This window comes from Notechis scutatus, chromosome 5, assembly GCF_049901735.1.
Source record: "Notechis scutatus isolate UNSWTSFEM ecotype Mainland chromosome 5, rNotScu1.2, whole genome shotgun sequence".
NCBI classification, from domain to species: Eukaryota; Metazoa; Chordata; class Lepidosauria; order Squamata; family Elapidae; genus Notechis; species Notechis scutatus.
The window spans coordinates 12,213,572-12,228,147 of NC_142013.1; the positions used below are offsets into that span (position 1 = coordinate 12,213,572).

The window sequence follows — 14,576 nt, forward strand, 5'->3', positions numbered from 1 at the left end:
TAATTTTGCGCACCAGAAATTTTAATCGCCTAGAAATTATCTATGGAAGCATTTAAGGAATGTACTACTTCCCCCTCACCCCTTTCTGCTGGCAACTCTTAAAAGACCAGAGAAATATTTTATGAGTTGACAACCAGGTCTTATATCAATTTTTGCTCCAAAAGACGCATTGGGACATTTTCCGGTTAGGTCTTATTTTTCAGGGAAATACAGTATTAAATGTGTCCGTCTGGTTGATGATCTTAACTGGGGCTAATTTCTGGGGTAGGGCTTAAATTATGAGCATCCTAAAAAAATCATGCTAGGGCTTATTTTCTGGTTGGGTCTTATTATTTGGGGAAACACGGTAGAGTGTGCTCCCCCCTGTCTCTGAGATCTTGAAGGTTCCGGTAAGGCCTTTGCTTGAGAATCTTGAATGAAGCATCCATCTGGCTTTAGAGCAGATGCTCTGACCTGGTGGAAGGCTACTTTATTTATTTTTTAATACACACAATAATTGTTCCTTCCTCTGCTTCGGTCTTCTAAAACTTCAGTCATGTTCTGAATTTATGCGTACTCAACCTTACCTAAAAACAGTTTGCTGCCACTTCTCAGCTGTTCACCTAGCTGCCGAAGAATTGTCCGAACGGCTGTCTCTGGAAAGTACCCTGCACAACAGTTTTAGTGGATCCGGAGCTTTTGGTTTCAACCCTGAAGAAAACCGTGAGCTAAGCAAGGACTGCGTTGAGGGCCGTGTCGTTCTTTCACCCGAGACTGGATCATGTGAGGCCCTGCAAGATGATAACAACTTTCGTTACTTCTGTTCGTCCATAGAAAATTTTCGCAGCCTTATTCCGGTTGAAGATCAGACTTCCATGTACGAGATGATTCCAAGTTTTGGCCCAAGGAAAAGTACTCATGAGAGGACAGAATTGGCAAAAGAGGACACGAGCTCAACGACAGAGAGCCTCTGCTTCGTTGAACTACCCACAGCGTCGTTCAACAAAAACAATGAAACGGGGACCAGGAACCGATTGATAGAAAGTGATATCGCCCATTATGCTTTAAATTCCACGCAAGAGCAGAGGTTTCCAAAATCGAAGGAGCTTCTGGGTTGGCCTCAAGAAATGAACTCTGGCAATCCCTTCCAGAATTCTGCTGAGGAAAATGTCAGTCAGCCCGCCATGTTTCCACAACTAAATATGGATGCCATCCAGGCTAAAAGCGTGGATTCCCGTTTGTCACAGTGCAGCATCCCTGTTTGGGTAAGTCTAAGGGATCTGAGATAGAGATGATTTAAATTCAGTAAATCAAATTGAAGCTGTTCTGCTTAGAGGGGACATTATGTTCTGACCCAAACCTTGTTCCAAGGAAACAAACACGAAACAGAGGTAACAGCAAAACCTTGTAATGATTCTTTACGAATTCTGTTCATTCATGGTTAAAAGGCTGTTTCAAACTAATTATTTCTGATAAGAATGAGCCTTGCCAAGGTTGTGCAAGGCTGCCAAGAACACTAGATAAAGTTACTAAGAAATACTTCAAACGCAACACCAACCAAGATATTCCGAACGTCCACAAGTCTAAAGTGCAAAAACTTCCTTGCTTCCTGCAAAGAACTCCGGTTTCTCAGCTGGCTTTTATCTCTTGAGGGAGGGGCCGTTACCTTGCAGCCTTACTCCCGAGTCGCCTGTGCTGCTGCAGCTGCTCTTTCCTTCGAGTAGCCGTACGTGCACTGGGCACAGGCTCCTCGGCGACCTCTTCATCACTGCTACCAGCCTTCACAATCTCTGAAGGCAGCATTCTACTCCCTGATGGTCCTGGCTCCATCTCTGCATCACACGCAGGCCCCTCATCTGAGTCCTCGCTCTCCGAGACCTCAGCCATCCACACCTGCTGCCGGCGAACCACAACACATTAAATGCACTGTTTTTGAGCTAACAAAAGCTGTTTACCCTAATTAAAACATATAGGAGTAGTACATAAAGGTATAAAAATAACTCAATTTGATTTGCAATTGCTCAAATGCCAGAAGAAAGAACAACAAATTAATAGACATAGGCCAAATAAGGACAGAACTAATCTGATTTCCCTAAGACAGGGGTGGGCTGCTACCAGTTTGCACTGGTTCGGTCAAACTGGATGTTAATTTTACATCTGGTTCGCTGAACTGGTAGTTGCAATGATTGGCTGGAAATTCCAGAAGGCTGGAAAAAGGCCCATTTCTGGAGGGCCTCCGGAGCCCAGGGAGGCTGTTTTTACCCTCCCAGAGGCTGTTTCCCCCCCCCCCCAAATGGTGCAGGAGGCTGACTAGGCCACGGCCACCTTGGCCATGCCAACCCAGCAACCAGGCAGAAAACCGGTTGCTAAATATTTGAAGGCCATGCCTGCCCTAAGAGGAGGGTTCATGATGGGGTATTGCCAAAGTGTCGGTCCTGTTGCATCAACTTTAGCTCTTTTGGTGGTATCTCTCATGATATGACCTTTTGCAGGGGAGGGGGGCTCCAAACTTGACAATTTTAAGACTTCTTGTGGTTAGCTGGCAGCAGGCGCGGATGGTGGAGGAGAGCGAGGACTCAGATGAGGGACCATTGGGGAGTGGACTGCTGCCTTCAGAGATTGTGGGAGCTGGCAGCAGCGATGAGGAGATTCCCGAGGAGCCTGTGCCAAGTGCGTGTGCATGCAGGATTGATCGTAGGAGAGAGAAGTTACAGCAGCACAGGCCACCCCGGGAGTAAGGCTGCAAGGTAATGGCCCCTCCCTCAAGAGGATAAAAGCCAGGTTTGAAGAAGCGTTCTTTGCAGAAGGCAAAGACACTCTGACGCTCAGCCTCGTGGACATCGTAGTTAGTATTTGAAAACTCTTGGAAACTACTTCTTATCTCTGGGTATTTGGCAGCCTTGACAAACAACTTGGCAAGGCTCTTTCTTGTCAGAGCTAATTAGTTGGAAGCAGCCTTTTATCTGTGAAGAAACAGAATTCATGGATTAAACCTTAAAAGGCGGGGGCTTGCTGCCTTTGACTTGTGTTTTGCTCTCTTGGAACCAGGTTGGGTCAGAACACTTATGGACTTCAACTACCAGAATCCTTAGCCAGCATGGCTGGCTAAGGAATTCTAGAAGGTGAAGTTCACAAGTCGTAAAGCTTGGGACCCCCTGCCCCTAAAGGGTTGGGATAGAAAGATGCAGGTCTTGAATCAAATGCTTATCTCTGGCAGACAAAACGTGCGTTTTTTATAGAAATTCTGATTATTTAAGGTTTCCTACCATTAATTTCTTAGGAGACCCTTACAGGAAGAGGCATCATGGAAGAACCGGACCTGACGCTAGTAAGCTCTAATGATATCAGCACTGCAGAATCAGAGCTTATACCTGGCGTTCATTTGGAAGTGAAGGACTCTCCCCAGGTAATAACGTGAGGAGTGATAATAGGCACTTTTTAATCTGGCCAGATGAATTACGAATGTACATACGATGGAAGAATGGTGGAATCATAAAGAAAAGAGTGCTTTGAATTTGCAGGCCATTTGGCTGCTTAATAAGATAAGTAGTTGACCAACTGGTTAACAATAACTTTTGAGGCCAGGACTGTTGTCACTAAGGAAAATGTGACATCACAGGACCGCATCCCTTAGCGACGGCAATCCTGGTTGCTGCTGTAACCTTTATGAGGCACCGCTTGAGTTGAGGAAGGCTAGAGAGCGCCTGGGAGACCCAGTACAAGCTTTGCAGGCAGCAGACTGCAGTAGGCAGGAATGACTTATAACCAGCCCTAACAGCCTTGAGTTTGCTTGTGGAAAACCCACCAGGAGGTTGCAAATGGCAATCATATGATCATGTCTCCCTGTAACTTAGTAATCAGCCAGGCACCCAAGTGACTGGATCGTGATCATGTAACTGCAGGGCTGTTGCAATGGCTGAGACTTCAGGGACTAGTTGTTTATCCATTATTTTCATCACCAAACTGTCATTGAACAAATGGACATAAGCCGGGGACTACCTGTAATTAAGGCCAATATATTCCAGTTAAAAAGTGAAACCTCAGCTATTCTTTATTTTAGGTGTGTATTCATCCTTTTAGTGGTTTTGTTCTTTTTATTGCATCAATCCTTACTGTGCCAACAACACCTTATTATATTTACATACTAGCTTGATACCCGTGCTTCCCTATGAAACTGTGGTCGGGGAAGAAAATAAGGGGGAAATTGTGCCTCTGCCTGCCAGCATCCATCGGTATTCATCTGGCTAGCGTCCTGTCCGTGTGTGAGAAAATGAGGGCTGTTTGGAAACTGAAACATGGAAACTGAAACAGTATTTGCTGTATGAGCAAGGAGACAGCAAGGAGCCTGGGCGTGGCTTAGCTCAACTGTTCTGTAATAAAAGTGCTTGGTGCTCTGAAACTGAAACTCCTCTGCTTGTGTTTTGCATTTGGAACAGATTTCTTTCAGGTGGGGAGGAGGAGTAGAACTCCTTAGCATCAGAGCCTGTTAATAATAATATACAAAATACTAATGCTCTGATGGTCATTTCGAAAAATCCTTTCTTAGTGAGCACCTAGGAGCCAAGAAAAACATACGTGGCAAATTTCAAGTTTGTAGGCTTTACTGTTCTGGAGATTTTGTGAAGATGCGTGAGATGTATTTCACTTTTATATAGAGAGATTATTTTTTTGACAGAGTAGAGGATTTCTCCCATTGAACCCAGAAGTGGATGAATTTTTCACTCAGCTGGACTATCCATCAGTAACGCCAGGCCCCCTAAATGATCCGGATGAAAACTACAAGCCAAGAGGTGGTATGTACAGTGGTATACATTGTAAATGTATGAATGTAAATCAGAGCCTCTTGATATTCAGAGAGGATAGCAGCTTGAATTAAAAACTGTAATACCCAGGCAGATAATACAGGCAGTCCTCAACTTATGACCACAACTGAGGCCAGAACTTAAGTTGCTAGGTGAGAAATTTGTTAAGTGAGTTTTCCCCCCCATTTTACGATATTTCTTGCCACATTTGTTAAGCGAATCACTGCAGTTGTTAAATTAGCATGGTTAACATAGTTGCTATGTCAGTCTGGCTTCCCCATTGACTTTGCTTGTCCGAAGGTCGCAAAAGGTGATCACAGAATCCTGGGACACTGCAACCGTCATAAATATGAACCCCGTTGTCAAGCATCTGAATGTAAATTACGTGACTGTAGGGATGCTGCAACCGTCTTAGCTAATCTTTGGCACAAATGCAGGGAGAAAATAAGACACTCTACGCTTCAGTATTTCGTAACACAAAAGCTTATTGTTTATTTCTCCCTCCGCAAGGAGTCCGAGATAATAGCTAAGCAAACAGAATAAAATAAAGTTGGATCTAACCCGAGTTTCCTGGGACTCGATATTTATAATGATTTCCCCTGATTACCCTTCATTACCCCTGATTACCCTTCATTACCCCTGATTACCCTTCATTACCCATGATTACCGTTTTTAATGATCATTATTCGTATGAACTCAATCACATGAATCGTGGTTAATGCATAGAGTTTCACCTCGTAGCAGTTTACATAGACCACGCATATCATTATGATACAGAGTTTATTCTGATGAAGAGGAATGCCATCCTTCAGGTCGCTGTGGCTTCGATGCAAACGCGTGTGTTGCGTAGTCGTGACAAGCAGTCATGAAGTGTGAAAATCAATAAGTCGCTTTTTTCATTTCCATTGTAACTTTGAATGGTCACTAAATGAACTCTTATTAACTTGAGGACTCCCTGAAGTCTTGTGAATGAAGGCAAATACACACCTCCCAGGATAATGGTTGCAGGATCCAATCTTGAGTCCCTCATATCTCTCTCTCTCTCTCTCTCTCCCTCCCTCCCTCCCTCCCTCTCCTCCCTCCCTCCCTCCCTCCCTCCCTCCCTCCCTCCCTTCCTTCCTTCCTTCCTTCCTTCCTTCCTTCCTTCCTTCCTTCCTTCCTTCCTTCCTTCCTTCCTTCCTTCCTTCCTTCCATGATTCCTGGTTGTGTGTAGCTTTTACTTGTTAATTAGAGTGTTGATGGTTAGGTATTAAGTCAGCTTATAGAGAGAGGGGGGGTGTTCTCTGAGGATGCTGTCTCATTATCCTGAATCTTGTATACACCCCTCCAAAAAAGGAATTTTAGTAAGATGGCTTTACTCATTCTCTTCTAAAAAGACTTTATGAACCATCCCTGTATCAGACCTTCCTTCGTAAGCCACAAAGAGGAAGTAAAGGAAGAATGCACCAAGCACCTTAAATAGACTGGCTTCATTACACTTGCATGCTTTTGCATCCAGAGTGTGCTTTTGCGGGTTCCATCTTGCCTAAAATCTGACCGCAGTGCTTACAGGATCTGGCCTAAGGCCGGTTTGTTAGTATTATTACTGTGCAAAAGGCTTTGAACTCAAAATCTGTGCTAGAAATGCTCCAAGCACGAAAGAGCACAGATTTGGGTTGGATCGCTTCTGTGGTTAAAAAGCTGTTTTGTGTTCACACAACTGTTTCAGGTCATTGTCCCTTATTTTCCATGTTTAAAGGGTTATGCTCTGAAACAAATACCATGGCTCACCTGCCAAGGAGTGTTCTGATGACCTGCTGTTCCACATTCAACATTTAGTATGAGCCATAGATTTTATATAGCTAAATTTGTAAGTTTAAAATACAGAAGCAATAGCAGTAGCCTTCTGCATTTCCGAAAGATTTCTTGCCCTCAAACTTATTATGATTATTGTTTACTCTGTGTGTTATATATTTTTGAAAATAACCAATGCCTTGTGGGACTGGGGCTGGGGTTATTGAAAATCACACTATTTGTAAAAATGCATTTTTTTTTTCTCTCTCCTCCCCAGTTATATTGTCACCTGTCCACGGCAGCCTGCAGGAATCATTTTTGAAGCAGAAGAAAGATTTCATTGAGAGATCTTTGAAAAGGGTGGAGAAACTAAAAAACCGAGAGCAGAGCTCGGAAAAGACCCAGTCTAAGGAATTGCCACTGAAAAAACCACAACTCCATAAACGAAAAGTAAACCGGGCGCTTCATGGTAATCGTCAGCAAACAAGTATAAATTAAGGGAAAAGAGTGTGAAATGTGAACAATCATTTTAGAAGAACCCTCTGCTTATGGCCCTTAATTTGGGAATGTTGTGATTTGTAAACATTCTGAGGAAGGTGTGTGTGTGTGTGTGCAGGAACATGGGCAAAATAATCCCAAGTATTTGTGTAGTAGTTCTTGTACCTCAGTTTTATGCACATATTGGGAGGAATTGCTTTTACCTCTTATCTTTCCTGTCCTGAAAGATTTCTCTAATTTAATCCTTGTTGTGTTTCATGTCCTGCTTGGATTCAAGGGGCAGCTGTCGATCTTTTAAAGAAAGTGGAAGAAAAAAGGTGCTCTCCACTTGACAGGAAAGAGGCTGTGGCACAAATGCAGCAACGGACTTCAAGGTATTGTACCTTCCCTCGACTTCAGAGAAATTAAACCTATGTATTTTTTTAATAAGCCATGTTATTTTATCCAGAGAACTGCCTTTGATTTTGGCTTTGCAGGCCATCATCAGCACCTTGAATTGCCCCTGAAGCATACTGGCAAATCGGTGCAGCTTATAAGGTTGTCACATCGACACGTATTGTATATTTATTTGATTTACATGGTTGCCCATCTCATTTTTATTTTGTTCTACACAGCCTACAGTAAAACATGAAATACACACAATATAAAAAAGCAAATAAAAAAATAAAGCACAAGTCATCATTTGATCAGCCAGCCAGCCGAATGAATTCTGTATACATCCAGGGCCACACACATTGGCACAAAGGCAGATTTTCAAGGATTTACAAAAGCCCAACAGGGACAATGCCAATCTAATCTTAGGAGGGATGATGCACCAGGGGGCAAGTTAGACAGCAGAAAAGGGCCTCCTTCTGGATCACACCAGCTGAGTGCTTGGAGAATGCCTTTCCTGCCAGATTGGGTACAATAGGTAAACAATTGGAGAGCGATGGTCCCCGTGTGTTTCCACAAGGAAGTCTGGCTCTTAGGTCTCAAATTATTATTTCTGCCGATGTCTTGACTGGAGACTGGAAATTTCCCCTAAAGGCTACTATTGCTTTTTGAATAATTTACTGGTAACTGGAACAACTTTCTACTTTTTGGCAGACTGTATAATAATCTGGCAGAAGTGAAAAACAGAAAGGAAGAGAAAGACAGAAAAGAAAATTACGCCAAGAACAGGGAAAGAGCAAAGGAATTTCAAAAGGTAAAACATCTGCAACACAATATTTCATCCCAGCATCTAATTTTAAAAAAAACTTCTAAATTTTGCTGGTTGTATTTATTCTTTTAATAAGTGACTATATTTAGCAATGGAGGAATTCATCCTGTTCGCAATGCAGAAAACTAAATGTAGTTGGCAGCTAGTGTCAGAAGTCAAATTCCTTTTAATGCCATTTTTCTCTTGTGTCCAACTATATTTAAAAAGCAGCTGTTATGACATTCCATGTGAGTACTTCATGAAAACTTGTCAGTATAGAGCAGGGGTGTCAACCTCATGCTATTACGTTGTCATCACATGACGTATCGCGACTTTCCCCTTTGCTAAACCAGGGGTGGGTGTGACTAGTGTGTGATGCCTCCAGCCCACGGACCGTTTGACACCCCTGGTATAAAGGATCGAGTAAGTTAGTCCCCAGTTAACAGTTTGAATTTGCAGTGGCGCTGAACAAGTGGTACTTACACCCAGGTTCTCAATGTTCCAGTCACCACTTTAAGAATTGCCATTTGCAACTGTCCCTGCCAGTTTCCCACAAGCAAATTCAGCGGGGGAAGCCTGCAGAGAAGCTTGCAAATTGCTTCTGGACCTTTCTCTCCCAAGCCCCGGAGAACAAAATTCCAGGGACCTCATACTCCACTCTCGCACCATAGTAACCATTCCCCAGCCTGCATATAATTGCCGCAGCACTTTTAAATACTTACCACCCACCTTCCAGCTTCCTTTGGAGTCACCAGGCAATTACCATTTCCAACTGGCTTCCCTTCTGACAGCTTATGGGAAGCCAGTAAAGAAGTTGGCAGTCAGTCATGAGGTTCTTGCTTAGTTAGCATCATGTCTTTTTTGTTTTAACCACAGCAATGAGAACTACTGGGATTGCCGTCGCTAAGTGATGTGATCATGTCAAAAACAATGGCTTAGCCATTCCAGTCCCCAATTTTTGTTAAGCAAAGGCTACTGTTTTGTCTAAAAGCAGAGCAGGTAAAATAGGCAATATCCCCCAAATCATTGTAGCTGTCCAGGAGTTTGACTGTATAACTTTTTGTCAGAAACCACCCTTTTCCCTTGCTCCCTTTTGGTCACTTTTAAATTTCTAAGTGGTATTGCTATTATACTTCTTCCATTTATTATTTTCTTTCCTACTTTCTTACAGAAAACATTGGAAAAACTACGAGCCAGAAAAATCAACTTGAAAACCTAGTATTTTGCAGATATCCCACCAATGGAGGATAATTTATCAGCATTGTATTTGAGGTCTCTGTGATAATTATGTGGCAGAATTTGCCCGATGCTGTGTATAGACCATTGTCTCCAATTATGGCTTTTCAACTCAAAAAGATTTTTATTTTCAAACGTCACCTGTTTTTCTTTTTGTACTATTATTTTACCTATTTATAATAAAATATTTGCAAAAATGTAGATTGACAAGTTATTCAAAAGCCACGTTCCTTTCCGCTTGCGCTTAAAAAGTTGTGCCGTCATCAGGATTGGAAAGGGAGCTTTATTGTCAGCCTCCTGCCAAACAATTCAGAACGGGGTCACCAACCTTTTGGACCTCAGGGACCACCAAACTCATAATTTTAAATCTCTGCGGGCCAGAGACCCTTGGAAAATCCCCAAAAAAGTCTGCAGGAAAATGCCCCACCCCATTTGCCTACCGATCGATCAGATCATTGTTTATTTGGGGTCGCAGGATACCCTCTCCAGCTCCGTTCTGGGGGGGGGAGAGGAGAGGGAGGGAGGGAAAGAGACCGACATTTGGCTTCATGCAAGGAAAGCAGCAGAAGTCTTTCTCTCCCCCAAACTCCACCAGAAATGAGTCTTTGTGAGACTTGTTGCGCCGGCAGGATGCCTTGCAGGGTCCCAAAGACTCGTTTCTGGAGGAGTTTGGGGGAGAGAAAGAAAGACTTTTGCTGCTTTCCTTGCATGCAGCCAAAAGCAGAAGAAAGAAGCAGCCCAGTAGCCAGGCCCCGTGGGGTGAGTGAGGCAAGCTCCCCCCTCCCCACAAGCCTTGTGTTCCCAAGAGCCATGTGGGCAGCGCAGTCTTGTGTTCCCCCGCAGCCTGGATTAATTGATTTGAGTAGTGTTTTGGGGGTGACATTTCTCTGCGGACCACCAAAATTTTCTCACGGACCACCAGAGGTCCTGGGCCTGCTGGTTGGCGACCATTAATCCAGAAGATGGAGAATGAAAAGTAACTGAAGAATAGCCAGCTACCTGGGAAATTTCAGCTGCAAGAGAAAACCACTCAACACAACCTCAATTTTTTCTTAACCTGCCTAATGTTGCATTAATGAGCAATACCAGTCGGAGTTCTACTGTGTTGCTTTCTAGAAGCACACAGAAGTAAAAAAAAGATTCAGAGGATACAAGATCATGAAACGACTTCACAGGTTGTGTGCCCAGTCTGGTTTATTAAGTAAGCTACCATTAACCACAGTACAGTAAAACAGCAGCAGCAAATGCAGTTGGAAACAGCTAGATTATTCAAACAAGTATCTGTTTTAACAATTAGAAGCACACAGGAATATGTCTGCTTGCAAGAAACACACAAGGTTTTGTAAGCTAATCAGTGGATCCCACAATTATTCAACTACTACTTAACGCCCCAATATTGAGCAGAGACCATTCTGTTCCATGTCTTCCCCTTGGCATTCTTCAAGAGCCAGCAACCTGAAATGGAAGCAAAGTAAGGTCAATCCAATGTATCATTGATCTTTCCACTAACCCTCAATGGAGCTGGCTTAGCTGCTTATTTGGTTAAGCCCATGGAGGACAGTTCTTCTAAATAACTATTGAAATTTGTAACAGATTTTCCCCCCCAAATCTCTCCAATGAACCACCTTCCATCTAGTCCTTGTGTATGTGTGTGTGTGAAACTCGATTTCACTGAGAGCTGCAACAGGGTTGTGTCTGACCACGTGGGGGTGTGGCCAACTCAATGTCACTCGTGTCGGGAGCGTCTTGAGATGGTCCGAGCGCTCTGCCAATGAAAATGAAGCTCTTGAGCTCCGTTTTCGCTGGCAGAGGGCTGTAGGAGGCCATCGCAACAGAAAACGGAACTCGGGAGGTCCGTACAGGGCCCTCCCCAGCTCAGTTTTCACTGGCAAAAGGCACCGCAGGGCGGTCCTTCGCTGTTTCCAGAGCGGGCCAGATCTAAGCACCCCACGGGACGCATCTGGCCCACGAGTCTTGAGTTTGACTCCCCTGAATTTCTGACCATTATTCTTTCATCCTAAATGTCACACATCCACCCGCTTTTGACTCAACGAACGTGTCTCCTCTCGTATAGATCAGAGAGCTCCAGGTACCCCTGGCTATCCTACAGAGGATTTCCATATAAGGTCGCCGCGTTAAGAGCTGCCTGTTCAACTGGCACACAGCCCTCTTTGAAGTGACCTCCTGTACAGCTTCTTCTCCACAGCCTTCCATTTCTTTTACCTTTGGCTCGAAGTCCACTTTCAGCCAACTTTGCAGGTTCCCATCGAGATTTCCTTGGTATTTCGGTAAAAGCTCTCTGTTGGAAACGGTAAAAATGTGGTTAAGCATCAAATTACGGCAAGTGGATCTTAAATCTCTTGAGTTTTTAGTCTGTTTTAGATGAGAACATAAGCAGAACTGAGATACAAGGGAAGACGACGCAGGAAACTACAGACATCCTTTAAGTTTGCAGCTTTTAAATTCTGGGCCTCAATTCTTAATTTTTTCACCTAATGTTCCCACCAGATTTATTGCTACCAAGGCAGCAATGTAAAAATCTAGAGGAGTTGCTTTATGGTCACGTCCACAGCATACGAGAAATAAAATTTTCTAGCAGCCTTGGTAGAGACCAAGTCCAGGTAGTCTTCAACATACAATGGCAATTGAGCCCAATTTTTCTGTCGTGAAATGAAACATTGGTTAAGTGAGCTTTTATGGCCTGTCGTGCCTCAGTTGTTAAGTGAATAACTAGTGATAAGTTATGAATAACTAGTTAGTAAGTGAACCGGTTAAGTGAACCTGGCTTCCCCGTTGACTTTGCTTGCCATAAGGTCGCAAAATGTGACATGACTCTGGGACATAACCACGTCCATAAGTATGAACCAGTTGTCAATCATCTGAATTCTGATCATGTGAGGCTACAAATGTTGTTAACTCTGAAAAAAATGGTCGTAACTCAGTTTTTTCAGTGTTGTTGTGACTCTGAACAGTCACGAAATGAATTGTTTTAAGTTGAGGACTGCCTGACCACCTGTTGGGCGCTTGACAATGGGCCCACATTTATGGCTTTCTGCAGTGCCCTGCAGTCAGATGATGGTTTTATGATGGTTTCGCCAAAAGCCAGCATTTTCACCAAAAAACCCCAGCCCCATTAGTGAACTGTTCCAAGTTTGCTTTAATGCCTATAAGTGGCCGCTTTAGGACTGCTGCGTTTGCTTAACCTACACCACACACACACACAAAATTGTAAAAATTGGGTCGGATAGATGGGTGATCCTCTTTACGACTGTCATGACTTACAACCATGATGGGCTATTAACAGTCAAGGGCTACCTGTAAGATATTATAATCTAAAATAAAGGGGTTATTATTTCAGCGATTAGCTGTGCATTTTCACTTGCCGGTTTCAATGCGAAAACTGAAAGGAACATTCTGCTATTATCTACTTTAAGATATTTGAAATATACCACAAGAATGCTTTCATATTCTCCATCCTTGTAGTATCTTCCCAGAATTTAGGACGCTGCAATGGTATTTTCTTCAAGGAAATGAAGGTCTCTTGTTTTATAGTATTTTGTCATCTTGAAGCGTTTGAAGAAATCCAAATTTTAGGCCGAAGGTGGGATTATATGCCAACAAGGCTCTGAAGGCTACAATCAAAACTAAAAGAGGCAAAATTGGTCACATTACCTTTTCACGGACACCTTTTCAGAAGAGTCAGCACGACTGATGTCACGTCCCCCCACCTGCAGAGTGAGAAAGCAGATCTTCATGGCCGTTCTTTAGGAGGGATCCTGGGACTATCCTACGATCTTTATTGTCTTGTAATTTGACTGCACCCATCAAACACAGAGATCAATGGGTAAAACGAAATCACAAGTTGGTCACTTTACGAGGCGTTTCCAACGATAAAGAACCAACAGTTAGGCTCTATCGGGATAGACCTCAATATTGGTTTTTCACTATTGTTATATCTAGACAGGCTCTGTCCACCATTTTGGGACTGTTTTATCGGAATCGGATATCTATGATGTAAAGACTTCATTACATTTTATCACCTTTAGCTCAGCATCATCTACTTCCAGTCTACAACACATTCAACAGTTCCAAAAAAACTCCACACCCATTTGCACTACTCAGGTGACCCTGAGGACACAGATAAACCTCCAAGTGGCCTCAATGTCTCTCTGAAAGAATGCAAATGACCAGCTGTCTACAAGGAATATAAATCTTTCCAATCCCCACCATCCAGTCAGAAATCCGATGGGACTTTCTGGTTTTTGTTTGAAGACGTTTCGCTTCTCACCCAAGAAACTTCTTCATCTCTGACCGCCATCCAGCTCTGGATGAGAAGCGAAACGTCTTCAAAGAAAAAACCGAAAACCCAGTGGCCTCTTGAAAAAAGCACCTTTGGGACAACCATGACCTGGATGACTGAGAATCTCCATAGACCTCCAATTCAAGCATTACATCAGCTAAAAATGTTTTGGCAGGTGTATAAAAATCCAGCCAACATTCAATGTACTGCTCATAATTTGAAAGATGAAAAGAAAATGAGATTCCATACTAAGCTGTGCCTGTTTTTTTCATTTGAAGTGGCTGCAGTTCACTTATGCTGTGCGCTCAACCAGAGAAAACCAGCTGTCAACTTGCAGCTGCAGAAAAACATACAATGAACAAGTGCCCAATGCTATCAGAGTTACAGTACATTCTTCTTTTCCTATAGTCATAGAAAGCTTCAGCTATCAATTTCAACTACTTTGCAAAAAGTATTCAAATTTTTTTATTACCGGTTCTATGGGCGTGGCTCAATTGTCATGTGACTGTGGGCGTGACTTGGTTGTCAGGTGACTGGATGACATGGTCAAGTCAACATCACTTCCTTGCCCTAATGACCTAACAAGAAGATATACAAAAAGGTATTTATTACTTTCTGCATTTAATACTTAAGAATAAAAGTACACAAAACAATAAGAGTACAACAATAACAAGAGTACAACAATAACAAGAGTACAACAATAACAAGTACTTACTTATAAGAACAATAAAAGTGCTATTTGTCTTTAAGGTATTTCCAAATCGATGTTTGATTGGCGAACTCACTTGCACTTTTTTTCACTTTTACT

General features: G+C 42.9%; 1 protein-coding gene, 1 long non-coding RNA gene and 2 other non-coding genes across 16 annotated transcripts in view; 1 reads left to right on the forward strand and 3 right to left on the reverse strand.

The window, feature by feature from the left end:
* Nucleotides 1–9,665, forward strand: part of CEP295 (centrosomal protein 295) — a 50,550-nt gene extending 40,885 nt beyond the window's left edge. For 7 of the 12 annotated variants that reach the window (XM_087966123.1, XM_087966130.1, XM_087966125.1 and 4 more), the window contains 7 exons: nt 577–1,244; nt 3,260–3,385; nt 4,655–4,772; nt 6,832–7,023; nt 7,330–7,426; nt 8,139–8,238; nt 9,404–9,665. In XM_087966123.1, coding sequence (XP_087822249.1) covers nt 577–1,244; nt 3,260–3,385; nt 4,655–4,772; nt 6,832–7,023; nt 7,330–7,426; nt 8,139–8,238; nt 9,404–9,451 — 1,349 coding nt within the window. In that variant the 3' untranslated portion in view covers nt 9,452–9,665. Of the gene's footprint in view, nt 1–576; nt 1,245–3,259; nt 3,386–4,654; nt 4,773–6,831; nt 7,024–7,329; nt 7,427–8,138; nt 8,239–9,403 lie in introns of those variants that run through there. The other 5 variants (XM_087966126.1, XM_026679921.2, XM_087966127.1 and 2 more) reach the window with 5 other exon arrangements.
* A 979-nt stretch (nt 9,666–10,644) lies between these two features.
* LOC148130363 (uncharacterized) lies at nt 10,645–14,418 on the reverse strand. Of its 2 annotated transcripts, XR_015749717.1 has the most exons (4): nt 14,241–14,418; nt 13,141–13,196; nt 11,692–11,767; nt 10,645–10,923 (listed from the first exon to the last, which is right to left on the reverse strand). It is a non-coding gene; the product is annotated as an uncharacterized LOC148130363 (long non-coding RNA). The 2 variants fall into 2 exon arrangements; XR_015749716.1 differs by lacking the exon at nt 14,241–14,418 and having other exon boundaries at nt 13,141–13,977.
* LOC113420143 (small nucleolar RNA SNORA32) lies at nt 11,962–12,082 on the reverse strand. The gene has a single exon (XR_003372015.2). It is a non-coding gene; the product is annotated as a small nucleolar RNA SNORA32 (small nucleolar RNA).
* Nucleotides 13,266–13,400, reverse strand: LOC113420144 (small nucleolar RNA SNORA18). The gene has a single exon (XR_003372016.1). It is a non-coding gene; the product is annotated as a small nucleolar RNA SNORA18 (small nucleolar RNA).
* Nucleotides 14,419–14,576: the final 158 nt, after the last annotated feature.